The sequence below is a fragment of the Anopheles nili genome, chromosome 3 (genome assembly GCF_943737925.1).
Source record: "Anopheles nili chromosome 3, idAnoNiliSN_F5_01, whole genome shotgun sequence".
In the NCBI taxonomy this organism is placed as follows: domain Eukaryota; kingdom Metazoa; phylum Arthropoda; class Insecta; order Diptera; family Culicidae; genus Anopheles; species Anopheles nili.
In genome coordinates, this window is record NC_071292.1 from 29984796 (window position 1) to 29996691 (window position 11896).

Here is an 11896-nt window from a genome sequence, read left to right on the forward strand (position 1 = left end):
GATACATTGGCTTCGGTTACCGTTTTTGATTAGGCTTCACGGTAGGATTAGAAGATACAGAAGATGCGAGAAGTTGCTGGATTCGACGAAAATCGTTCGCTGAAAACTTTTTAGCGGGTTTCTTTTCCGGCATTTTGGAAATGGAGCTCGCTTGTTGCGTCTTTGGGGGCAATTTTAATCCTGCAGTCGTCTTGCGATGACGGTTTCGTTTCTTTTGTGTCTCTTCTAACCATTCGTTACTAGATTGTTGCGGGGTACTTGTACTCAAGGCTTCAACGTGAGAGGCACGCGTTGGCCATTTTACTCTTGCATCTAATGGTACTCGTGTTATGTAGGAACAAATATGGCAAGTATATTTCTAAAAACCAATCGTTGAAAATTTAACCAATCGTTGTAATTTAATCGACTGAATATTTTTCGTTTCCATCGTATCTTACCGCTACACGCCCCACGCGAGTTTTAAGATATTTTACTAACGACAGCTGCTGTTTGGTAAGATCGGCTTGATTCTCCATTTTCTCTATTTGTTTTTTGACCCTTTTGCAGCCCGGTATGACTTTAACCGAAAAGTATCCGTACATCCATGAAATATGACACTTTTTGCACATGGCATTGTGTTTCATGATATCAACTCCATATTTTTTAAGTGATTTGTTCCTTCAAAATGAGCATGAGAATTACCATCAATGCGTGCTCATACGAGCCGTCTTTAAAGCAAAGTTAACTTACAGAAGACCTGCCTTTAGCACAGCTTGAAATTTATTTTCACATGGTAATTTTTGACCAAAATCCCACAGTTTTTCATCCATTTTGTTGGTGAATATGCACAAATCAAAACATTTATTACCAAGACAACAACTTTAACTAAAATCAACCATTGGTTCGTACGTACGATCGCATGGGACAAAAAGTAAACAATAACAATGTGCTGTTTTTGACAAGACGTTGTCTATCATCGGTTAACTGCGTTTTCCTGCTGACAGCATGTGTTGCACAGCATGATTTTCAATGAAATCAACATAATAAAAGATTATGCTTTTAACGCTTTACGTCACTAGAATCTGTTGGAATTTACTGAGCAGCAATTTACCAGCCCGTGAGCTCAATTTGTATCCAAGATCTAATTTTAAATTTCATTAAACCTCGGTGGACCATGTGATCTTTCAGAGCTTATTCTGCCGCTTTAAATTGTTCGTGCCCCTTTCTAAACTCATAATGACAACTCATAATTGTGTATTTGTAGAACGAAATGAATAAACTGTAAAATTCTACTTATTCTCAAATTCGCGCATTTTTCAAATTAAGTACATTGACATGTGTCACATGTTGACGTTAAAAAGATGTCGCGAGTTTTCGCGCATGCTGTCAATAATCTTCTGACGACCGTTTTGATCCGTTCTGCATTGCCGTAGAGGATATAATTGGGCTGTAGTTTTCCTTCGCAGCTGATTTTCTTCGCGGCTAACTTAGCCCCAACAAAGCGTACGCGTTTAGCGAGCCGTGGTTGCAGAATGTCGTTCATCGCCCGTAATGTGGCCAGAACGCTGGTGCAGGTAAATGGCCAACCATTCGAGGGCATTTAATTTGTGTTTGTAAATGTTTATGTAACACCCGTAAGGCGATGTTCTAATTTTCGAGACCAAGTTAGCACCACCTACAATCGCGAGATGTACGGGAGTGATGGATTAAAAAATCTCTAACCTTTTCCCTGCAGGCTTCTTGCCGAGGAATCCACTCCACGACTGTCGCCCAGAACCCGGTAAGTATCGTGTGGATGTATCTGCTGCCATGAATGCAATGAATTTAACGTGCGTGTGCAACGCTCTCGACAGCGGTCCAGTTCGAAATCGGAAGGTCGCATCACCTGCACCCTAATTCCCGGAGATGGTGTCGGCCCGGAGCTGGTGTACTCGGTGCAGGAAGTGTTCAAGGCCGCCGATGTGCCGGTTGACTTTGAAACGTTCTTCCTTTCGGAGGTGAACCCTACGCTCAGTGCCCCACTCGAGGATGTCGTGCGGTCGATCAACAAGAACAAGGTGTGCCTGAAGGGTATCCTTGCAACGCCCGACTTCAGCCGCACCGGCGAGCTAGAAACGCTGAACATGAAACTGCGTAACGAGCTCGATCTGTATGCGAACGTCGTGCATGTCGTGAGCCTGGAGGGGGTTAATACTCGCCACACGGGCATCGATGCGGTTGTCATTCGCGAGCAGACCGAGGGTGAATATTCGGCCCTGGAACATGAAGCCGTGCCCGGCGTGATTGAGTGCCTGAAGGTGATCACTGGCCAAAAATCAGCTCGCATTGCCAAGTTCGCCTTCGACTATGCTACCAAGCACAACCGCAAGAAGGTCACCTGCGTCCACAAGGCCAACATCATGAAGCTGGGCGACGGTCTCTTCCTGAAGAAATGCGAAGCGGTACGAAACTTAAACGCTTTGCACATGAGTTAAATGGCTATAAAGATGTTTCGTATGTTTTTTTAGATCGGAAAACTGTACCCTAGGATCCAGTTTGAGAAAATGATCGTAGACAACACTACGATGCAGCTGGTCAGCAATCCAAATCAGTTCGATGTGATGGTCGCTCCCAACCTGTACGGTAACATTATTGATAACATCGCGTCCGGATTGGTCGGTGGCGCCGGTGTTGTAGCCGGTGCATCTTATTCGGCTGAACATGCCGTCTTCGAGCCGGTAAGTGAATCATCCATTTGAATACGACTACAAACAATAGTACCGGTTTATTATTTCATAAAACATATTATTAAAGCTGGCAAATTTGGCTTGCAAAAAATCACTTGTTGAATTGCTGTATAATCTATTCTTCGTTTTCTTCCGTTAGGGTGCACGACACACGTTTGCTGAAGGTGTGGGCAAGAACATTGCCAACCCGACGGCGATGCTCCTGTGCTCATCCAAGATGTTACGCCACGTGAATCTACTGCCGTACAGCCAAATGATTTTCCAGGCCGTACAGAACGTGCTGCGTGCTGGCAAGATTCGCACCAAGGATCTCGGTGGTCAGAACACAACTAACGAGTTTACCCAGGCCGTTATCCACAATCTGCGATAAGCTGTGACACAGCGCCAACATCCACTCCCACTATCCAAATCGTGCCCTGGACCTGAAGAAAATCGGACATAGTCTAATGGTGTGTTTGCTGGATACTGAGTGCTAGGATTCCGAACGAAGGACGAATTGACATACTTTAAATCCCGCCTCCCGTACCAATCCCATCTAAACAATTTAGTCCTGCAAAAACACGATAGTATTTTTTTTTCTTCACCTCGCTCTTTTCAGTATCTTTCTACTCCCAGTCTATCTTATTTATTTCTGCTATCGTCCCGGAGGAAACGCCTCCCCTACCCCCCCATAAATGAATGCAAATAGTGCTCATAGTGTTTATTTAGTGGAAATGTTTTAAAAACAACGGTCAACCATATTTATTCAATTTACCAAAGGAGAGAGGAAGCAGTTCGATCTACTAGTAAGCGCAGTAAGCAGACGTTCTCGATCGAGGCGATCAGAACGGAGTATGATGCCATCTAAAATCGCTCGGCAGTGACGAGAGCATTAACGAAATTCAAACAAAACCCTCGCCAGTAGAGAAAGCAATTTGAGACCGGATTGTGCGCTGCCGTTGTATGTTTCTAGTAAATGACGAGTCATCGAATAATAAACAAAAATACAACAACACACAAAAGTGTAGCGGCTATTACAGCGAGCATCGTTTAACAATTCTTACTGAAAATGTGTATAGCTATGCCTTTGATCCTCTTTCGCACAATAAATAATTTTGTCTGCGTGCCATCTAAAGGTACAGTATATGCCACTAAGCGCTCTCTGTTCAACTGGAACGTGCTGCCTTCGTTCACTTTTTCACTTTCTTTGGTTTTGCCAGCTCCAGGATGCGATCGCTTGCCTTCGCTTTAAGGGCGTTCGGTTCGACCGTGAAGGGTTTGTCCCGGTACTCGTTGGCTACATTGCGGTATGATTTCGCGACAGCTAGCTCCGCAACTCGGCTGGATGCAACCGCTTTTAGCACGTTTTCCGGCAGATGAGTGTCCTCAACAACCACTCCCTTGGCTCGGCGGCGACGCTCGAGCGGTTCCGCCAGCTTGGTCACGTGCTCCGATGGTAGTGCCTTCATAGCGGCCGGTTTAGCTGCCGGGCCTTGTTTCTCCTGGCCGGTGTACTTCTTCCGGGCATTCCGTGGTTCCGAGAGGCTCTCAATGCGGTTGATTAACTCCGCTAGCGGTTTCCGGTCGCGTCTTTGTTGTACGGGTGATGGAGCCTGCTTGGATTGAGCGTTTCGTGCGAGCCAATCCTGGTGCTTTTGCCATTCCTCGGGTGACATACCCTTCAGCTTGTCCACTGCCGGCAGCTGTACGTTGGCCAGACGGCTGTAGACGGTAAAAATACTCTTCTTGATGCGCTTCTCGAGCTGGTCTTGTTGGCGACGTGCGATGAACCGGCGGTACTCCTGTTGGGCCGCAACCAGTTTGCGAACGTGGGGCAATGCGAGCTGCTGTATGCGCTTCGAGGCGTACGGTTCCTTGTACGAATGGCACACTTCCGTTTGTTTCGGGAGCCGTGCGATGACCCTGGGTTCGTACCTACCGCGAGCGTTCCGAGGCTTCGCTAGGTATCGAATTCTACGGGAAGCCCTATGTACGGTGGGCATGCGGGGCTTTTCACAGCGGATATGTTGGTGTTGCTGCTGCTGCCGAAGCTTCTCCCCGATCGGACAGTGGCAGGGTGTGTAGAGAAACGATTTTTCAGCTGCTTCAGGCGTCGCATTTGCTTTCAAACAAGAAGTTACCATTTTTTAACGCCTAAATTCTCCCGTTTTTTTGTGAGGCGAACGATTTTTATGCCGTCGTTTACACCGCGAACAGAAATGATTGGAAGTTCCTAACACAATGGTTGCTATGATGAATATCACGTAATGGTACAAAAAAAACGAAGTCGAGGTAATTCAAATTGCTATCGTTACCAACGACCTAGTTAAGCCGAACCGTAACGAGCTAACGCCTCACAAGTTAACACAAGTTAAAGGTATAACCGTACTAGTAAGCCTTTAAAAGTATGAGCTTATCATCTTACTAAGATTTCAGTTCAGTTATAGCGTTAAAAAAAAGTTCAGAGATCACGTGGTATGGGATTGTATGCTATCGATAGAACTATGGTTCTTTCACATATGTGCTTCATATATGCTTATCCACACGTGTTTTTTTTTCATCTGTGGTAAATAATAAAATTTATTTAAAAATGCAATAGTTAACATAAAGCAAACCAAACAAAAAAGACATACAAAATATCGTTTTATGCTAAACAGGAGACCGATGGTGTAATAATCTGCGCCAAGCTCGGAGACGCCCATTAACACGGTCCATGATCCAGAAAATTGGAACACTAGAGTTTTACAGAAAAATAGCGTTTTCTTCCCTACGTACTTAATGCCTAGGAGGTCCCTTACACGAATGAGGTGTGTTCTTGATGTTCGAAGGTCGATGATACACGATAAAGCTTATTTACTAGCGACGCTCGAGCGATTGTCTTTACTTGCTCGGGTAGAACTTCTTGCCCGAATCCTTGGCCATATCGACCAGCGTCTGAGCCGGTACGAACGGTGCTCCGTACAGGTCGGCGTACGATCGCATCTTGCCAACGAGCTTCTCAGCACCGTACTGGTCAACCCACCGGAACGGTCCACCGGTGAATGGAGGGAAGCCCAAACCGAACACAGCACCAACGTCACCCTCGAGCGGGCTGTCGAGGATTTTCTCCTCCAGACACAGGACGGCTTCGTTGACAAAGCGCGACACCATACGCAGCTGCATATCTTCCACGCTGTTGGCTCCGCGTGACTGCAGCGCATATTTCTGCTTCAAGATAGCCAAAGCATCCTGGTTCACCTCGCGGTTCTTGCTACGACCGCCCGAGTACACAAACACACCCTTGCCGGACTTGCGTCCCATGAAACCGGCCTTCACGAGGTCCTCCATCACTCCAAGGTTGCCGCCAGAGAAGCGATCACCAAACGCCTTCGCCAGATCCACGGCAATGTGCGCTCCGACATCGATACCGACTTCATCCGCCAACGTGGCTGCACCGACGGGGAAGCCAAACGATTTCGTCATCTTATCAAGGTCCTTCGGATCGACACCCTCTTGCAGCAGTCTATTCGAAAACAGACGAAACAATTGTCATTTGTGTGGGGTTTTTGTGACTGTGAGCTTCACCGTTCGCCTTACCTGATAGCTTCCGATAGCATTGTCGAGAGGATGCGCGTCGTGTAGAATCCGGGTCCATCTCCAACGGTGATAACGACCTTGCCCTGTCGCAAACCCACCTCAACGGCGGCCGCTGCAGTCTCCTTGGACGTGCCGGGGTGCGTAATGATCTCCAACAGTTGCATCTTGTCAACGGGGGAGAAATAGTGCATGCCGACCACGTTCTCCGGACGAGAACTGCCGGCAGCGATTTTCGAGATCGGGATGGCGGACGTATTCGTGGCGATAATGCAGTGCTTCGGTACGACCTGCTCCAGTTCCTTGATCACTCGGTGCTTGATGTCGATGTTCTCGAACACGGCCTCGATGACGATGTCGGCCTTCCGGAACGGTTCGTAACTAAGCGTGGAGGTGAGGTTCGACAGGATCTGATCACGCTCGATCGCGCTAATCCGCTTGCGTTTGATCGCTCCCTGAAGTCCAGCCTGGATTTGTCCAATTCCACGTCCCAAACCGGCTTCAGTGGTGTCCTTCATGACAACCTGATAGCCCTTATCGATGCTAACCTGCACGATACCGGCACCCATCAGACCGGCTCCCAAAACGGCAACCTATCGAAAGACAATCAGTGCCATTGATACCGCTTAGCTTCATCAATCAATCATTTCTCTCGAAACTCACCGTTTTCGGGGGGTTTGCTGGCTTGCCGAAGCGGTTCTTTTTGCACTCAGTCTGACCACGGAACAGTCCGATCAGTCCCTTCGATTGGGGTGTTTGAGAAAGCTCACCAAAACCCTTACGTTCGGCTTCATACCCGGCCTCCTGACCTTTATCCACACCGACGCGCACAACATCCAGAATCTAAACTCCCAAAGATAGAAGATCGTTTGTAAATTCACCCCTGCATCGTAGTGGCATCAGTCAAACGTACCTTCAAGGGTGCGGGATACAACCCACCGGACATCTTCATAACCTGCTCGCGTGCCTTTTCGAACACCTTGTTCTTCACCCACTCGATGCCGAACGCAAACTCGGTCACCTTCGCCACGATGCCCGTCTTCTGACGATTCACCTTCAGCTTCTCCGAGGCAAGATCCTTCGCGACCTGAATCGCAACCTGCTCCAGGTACTCGAGCGTATTCTGATCGGCCGGTTTCAGTCCGGGTCCGAGCGGATTCACGAGCAAATCCACGATGCCCAGTTTCTTCGCTTTGTCAGCCTTCACCGACTTTCCCGTGAGAGCCAGATCCAGTGCCGTCGGGATGGAGGTAAGCTTCGGTAACCGTTGGGTACCACCGGCACCCGGTAACAATCCCAACATCACCTCCGGCAGACCAACGACGGTTTTCTTGTCCTTCAACGCCACACGGTAGTGACAAGCAAGCGCCAACTCGAGCCCACCACCGAGACAAACACCGTTGATGGCCGCCACGACGGGTTTGCGGGACTTTTCCAGCTTGCTAAACTGTAGCTGACCCTCGTGCGACACCTTCGTAGCCGCTTCGACGGTTTTGCATTGCTCGAGCATGGTGATATCGGCACCGGCAACGAAACAGCCCGGTTTACCGGACATTAGCACCGCCGAGCTGACCGCCGGGTTGGTTTCGACCTCACGCAGGACGGCATCGAACTCGGCCTGTACTTCAGCGTTTAGGGAGTTCACCTTCACGCCGGGTGAGTCCAATGTGATCACCATCACGTTGTCCACGATCCGTGTCTTCATGTGTTTGCCGGTCGCGGCCGCTGTGGCCAGGTAACGCGGATGCATCTGAGACTGCAGCGCTGCAATGGGGGTGGTGGAAATTAGCAACATTATTGCAAACGCTGTAAAATAGATGGAGGAAGTAAAATCGCCACATGTGCAACATTTTACAGGCTTCCTGCCTTCTGTGCCTAGCCGTATCAGTAGAACATCCTAGCTATAGACATATTATTTTGAATTTCTACTGATTTCATAACGCTTTTTGTCAGCCACCTCGAGGCGGAAACTTATCAGCTGAGCTGGGAATGATGCACCGGGAGACGTAACAACCACCACATTGATCAAAAATCTACCGTCTACAGTTCGCGATAGTGTTTGCGTGTCGTCAGGGGGGTACCAGCAGGCACCGAGTCATGTTGTTGGATGCCACTTCGCTCCACAGTCCTCCCCCACCCGTTACGTTTCGCACACGTTCCGATGGACGGTCAAAGTCCATTGTGACAATCCGTCGCGCTTAGCGTGAAGCTCTCGTGCCGCCGATAAAATAGAGCCGCGAATCCGACCATAGCCGGTTACCCCGTGAAGGGCAGTATGTAATCCTTACCCTTCAACCGTAGCGCCTGTCCAAAGGTCACATTTCGCTGCAGAGCCGCACCGATTAGTCGTACGCTGGCCATCTTTAAATCTGTGCTTTCTCCCGTGCTCTCACTCGATCAACCTGCGTAAACCGGAAAATAAGGAACAACGCGTTATGGAATGGCACACAGCGCAACGCTTAGACATGCGGACACTTACGCTGCTAAAAGGTTATGCACAGACGGAGCATAAATAAAAATTAAGACACTAACGCTCCGATATCTCGCGGCGACGACGGAACGAACGGAAATTAACTTTACGAAATACTTTACGAAACGTATGCGGACCGATCCGGTTGACGTTGGAGGAGTGACGAAACATTACATTAGGCACGGCTTACACGCGGTGCTAAGTTGAAACAACACACGCCAAAAGGTATTCATACTATTCTAGCAAGCTAGCATGATTTTTGTCTATCTCAAAGTAATTCAATGAATATGGTATGAGATAGGCAATGTTTATTTATATCCGTATGCGTGCAAAACTCTTTGTTCAAACGAATATATCGTACAACTCACGTGTTGTGTGTAGACCGTGCTTAATACCAGCTGTGCTAGGTGCGGTTGACGTTGGCAAGCATTGCAGTGACATCTGGCAGCTATTGTTTGTAAATAAAAACAACCCCAAAGACGGGGTTCTTCCGTTTATGGCAATTTTCTGTGTTAAATAGCTGTACCTAAATTTTAAGCAAATTTAGTAAAAAAGAAGTTCTATTTGAACTCTTATTCATGTATGGAAAATATCCTTCTTTGAAGTAAAATTTTGAATAGAACAAATTTTTTTCTATTGCTTACAAACAATACTTTGCTTAAGTTTGACTTTTTTTTAAATTTAGGTCCTTTTGAGAAGGTACACTTTTGCAGGATTAAGGATTAAGGATTTTTTTAAAGGATATTCCTCTATTTTTTTTAAATATACTTCATGTTATGTTTAGCTTGACGATTAACTTAACGAATGCACTTGTTGATTCAAATTCAGATTTGATTTAATGACAATCACAGTCCATTTTAAAATGTTACAAATATGAAATAATTGATTTGCTTTTCCGCATCCAGAAAAAAGGCCAATTATAAGCATAATCTTAGTACTTAACATATTGTTGATTCGAACGTTACATCATTTAAAAACTCACATGGTTTACATGTCCAAAGTTCACATAATTAGTGCTGGGCAATTACCGAATGCTGTAGGCTGCTCAAATTTGTCGCACTTCACTGCATTCCACAAAGTAATTGTCAGTGGTTTTCTTCACGTTCCATGGCGAAGAAAATCCGCTCCTTTCACCGCATAACGCCGAGACAATTAATCCGTAATTAGATCAAAAGGTTAAGGTTTCTCACTCCCGCTATCTTGATGTTCGTCTCTGTATCTGCCCCTTATTGCCACCCACGCGTACCCACGACAAATCTTCCACCCAACCGGATTACACGGATCCCGGCCCGAAAGTGGCGCAAAGTAAATACAAATATTTGCGCAACAAATTCAAATCGAAGCGCCCGCCGGCAAGCTGTACAAACAGCGGCCAATTCTCGGTGCAGGCGTATTTTCCCGGGCGTTGTTTTTTATTTTGTTTTGTTTTCCATTCTATCGCGCACCGCCCCCGACCGACCGTTGCGCGAACTTTATGGAGGTGGCACACGTCTCGTGAACCGGGACAAACGGAGTGAACCTAAGGCACCGGAGCGAAACACGACACCTAATCAACCGATGTTCCGGGAGTTCCCGCGGTCCCGCGTACAAGCGAAAGTAATCGAGGACCAGGACTCGTGGCTCATCCCTACTGGCTTGGGGGTGGACTCCGAAGGGGCGCCCGGTTTCGCTTCCGCCCGAAACATCCGCCCGGTATCCGGTTTCATTATATCTGAATTAATATTGATCTAATAGATTATCGGCGGCACGTTAAATGCCCTCACCCATCGTGCGTAGGACTCGCGTAAGGAAGTACGTGTCACGCAAACGGTGGCATCCGATACGTGTGTAACTGAAAGGTACGCAAACAGCTCACGCCACCAAAAGCGAACGATCGGTAGCCATAAAGACAATAGACGGCAGTCGCAGGGACTCGTTTCATCTCGCTTTCATTGCACTTTTCCGATTTTCCCTCTCTCTCTCTCTCTCTCTCTCTCTCTCTCCCAGCGGTGTTTGGTATTACAACGCCACTGTCACGAGGATCCTGCCGTTGTCCTGCCACACCGTTTGATGTTCCCATGTGCCCGTGTGCCCGGAAGGAGTGAACCGAGAAGGGAGTGTCCGCTTACACACGGATGCCACCGTTTGTTTGCTATCATTTGTACCTTTTTTTCGTATGTGCGTGTGCGCGTCGCCCCGTTGTGGTGGCGTCAAGAGATCCTGGCCGCAAGGACCCTTTCCGGGAAAGCGGGCGAGGCCGGTTGATTGGAAAAGCGGAGTGGGAAAAGCGGTCCGGAATCTCGCCGAGGCAGACACTCGAAATCGATGCATCGATGTTCAGCTGCGCTGCACTTCGAACAAAGGGCGAACGGCGAACATCCTGACTGTTTAAGCACCGGTAAATGGAAGGATAATTGCATTACATCTTGCGGTGAGGTACCGTTGTCTTCCGTCCCGGGCTACCCAACGAGTTGCGGTGATTGAGAGATGGGAAGATTGGGTTTTTGCTTCCGTTTTTGGAGTTGGGATTGGGATGAAAGAAAAAAAAACGCCGCTCGGTGAACATGTTTTGCAACATTCTTGACGATTACATCAAACAGAGGTGTTTTGTGGCGTTCGTTTGTAAAGACGAAAATTGGGTGGCTTCACGAGGGCTCGAATAGTTTCAATGATTAATGTGAGGCGTAAAGAACGAGCATAGGAAGAGTTTGCTGTGCTGAATTCATTGATATTGCATTCGTAGCTGAATGATTTGTAAAAGAAGGGACTCGGTTCTTTTTATGCTGGATTTACTGATTTTTGTGGATTTTCGATTAGGGCTATGTTTATCCTTTTTTCTTACTGCTTTTCCGGCTTATTTCCGAAGAAAAAGATGTATGAAAGAATTGAATTATATAAGATTGAATAATAATAATTGAAGCGCAATGCTCTTTGCTGGGATCAAAACAAAAAGTATAATTTACTTTTTAAAAATGGTTTCATTTTGGCATTGTTGCTCTATTGCTACTACTTTTCTTAAGTTCTTACTACATTTCTTCATTTCGAATCATAGTAGGCTTCGTCGATTATCTGTTTCAAATATACAATTTATTCGTTATAAGCCAATTGATTTGTAAACTTTTTATCAAGTTTTTTTTAAACATTCACACGTGTCATGAACATCTGATAAAGATATCCTTAAAATAGAACT

General features: G+C 46.9%; 4 protein-coding genes across 4 annotated transcripts; 1 reads left to right on the forward strand and 3 right to left on the reverse strand.

Moving 5' to 3' along the window:
* Nucleotides 1-10: 10 nt before the first annotated feature.
* LOC128726569 (uncharacterized) lies at nucleotides 11-850 on the reverse strand. The gene is made up of 3 exons (XM_053820383.1): nucleotides 730-850; nucleotides 438-657; nucleotides 11-358 (listed from the first exon to the last, which is right to left on the reverse strand). The coding sequence occupies exons 1-3, from the start codon at nucleotides 807-809 to the stop codon at nucleotides 17-19; spliced, it is 642 nt and encodes a 213-aa protein (XP_053676358.1). The 5' UTR covers nucleotides 810-850; the 3' UTR covers nucleotides 11-16.
* Nucleotides 851-1437: 587 nt separating this feature from the next.
* LOC128727817 (isocitrate dehydrogenase [NAD] subunit beta, mitochondrial) lies at nucleotides 1438-3878 on the forward strand. The gene is made up of 5 exons (XM_053821761.1): nucleotides 1438-1553; nucleotides 1715-1759; nucleotides 1833-2420; nucleotides 2487-2696; nucleotides 2845-3878. Exons 1-5 carry the CDS (start codon nucleotides 1512-1514, stop codon nucleotides 3073-3075), a joined length of 1116 nt encoding a protein of 371 aa, XP_053677736.1. The 5' UTR covers nucleotides 1438-1511; the 3' UTR covers nucleotides 3076-3878.
* Nucleotides 3875-4828, reverse strand: LOC128727819 (uncharacterized). The gene has a single exon (XM_053821762.1). It carries the CDS (start codon nucleotides 4826-4828, stop codon nucleotides 3875-3877), a length of 954 nt encoding a protein of 317 aa, XP_053677737.1.
* A 425-nt stretch (nucleotides 4829-5253) lies between these two features.
* LOC128722657 (trifunctional enzyme subunit alpha, mitochondrial) lies at nucleotides 5254-8638 on the reverse strand. The gene is made up of 5 exons (XM_053816333.1): nucleotides 8546-8638; nucleotides 7171-8021; nucleotides 6921-7100; nucleotides 6261-6850; nucleotides 5254-6186 (listed from the first exon to the last, which is right to left on the reverse strand). The coding sequence occupies exons 1-5, from the start codon at nucleotides 8616-8618 to the stop codon at nucleotides 5565-5567; spliced, it is 2316 nt and encodes a 771-aa protein (XP_053672308.1). The 5' UTR covers nucleotides 8619-8638; the 3' UTR covers nucleotides 5254-5564.
* Nucleotides 8639-11896: the final 3258 nt, after the last annotated feature.

Coding starts and splice junctions, on each gene's coding strand:
- LOC128726569 (XM_053820383.1), bottom strand. CDS start 809: ATGGATGAAAAACTGTGGGATTTTGGTCAAAAATTACCATGTGAAAAT. Junction 658..729: donor GTGCTAAAGGCAGGTCTTCT/GTAAGTTAACTT, acceptor CTCATTTTGAAG/GAACAAATCACTTAAAAAAT. Junction 359..437: donor CTCGCGTGGGGCGTGTAGCG/GTAAGATACGAT, acceptor ATTGGTTTTTAG/AAATATACTTGCCATATTTG.
- LOC128727819 (XM_053821762.1), bottom strand. CDS start 4,828: ATGGTAACTTCTTGTTTGAAAGCAAATGCGACGCCTGAAGCAGCTGAA.
- LOC128722657 (XM_053816333.1), bottom strand. CDS start 8,618: ATGGCCAGCGTACGACTAATCGGTGCGGCTCTGCAGCGAAATGTGACC. Junction 8,022..8,545: donor ACAGGCGCTACGGTTGAAGG/GTAAGGATTACA, acceptor CCCCCATTGCAG/CGCTGCAGTCTCAGATGCAT. Junction 6,851..6,920: donor CAGCAAACCCCCCGAAAACG/GTGAGTTTCGAG, acceptor GTCTTTCGATAG/GTTGCCGTTTTGGGAGCCGG.
- LOC128727817 (XM_053821761.1), top strand. CDS start 1,512: ATGTCGTTCATCGCCCGTAATGTGGCCAGAACGCTGGTGCAG. Junction 2,421..2,486: donor TCCTGAAGAAATGCGAAGCG/GTACGAAACTTA, acceptor ATGTTTTTTTAG/ATCGGAAAACTGTACCCTAG. Junction 2,697..2,844: donor AACATGCCGTCTTCGAGCCG/GTAAGTGAATCA, acceptor TTCTTCCGTTAG/GGTGCACGACACACGTTTGC.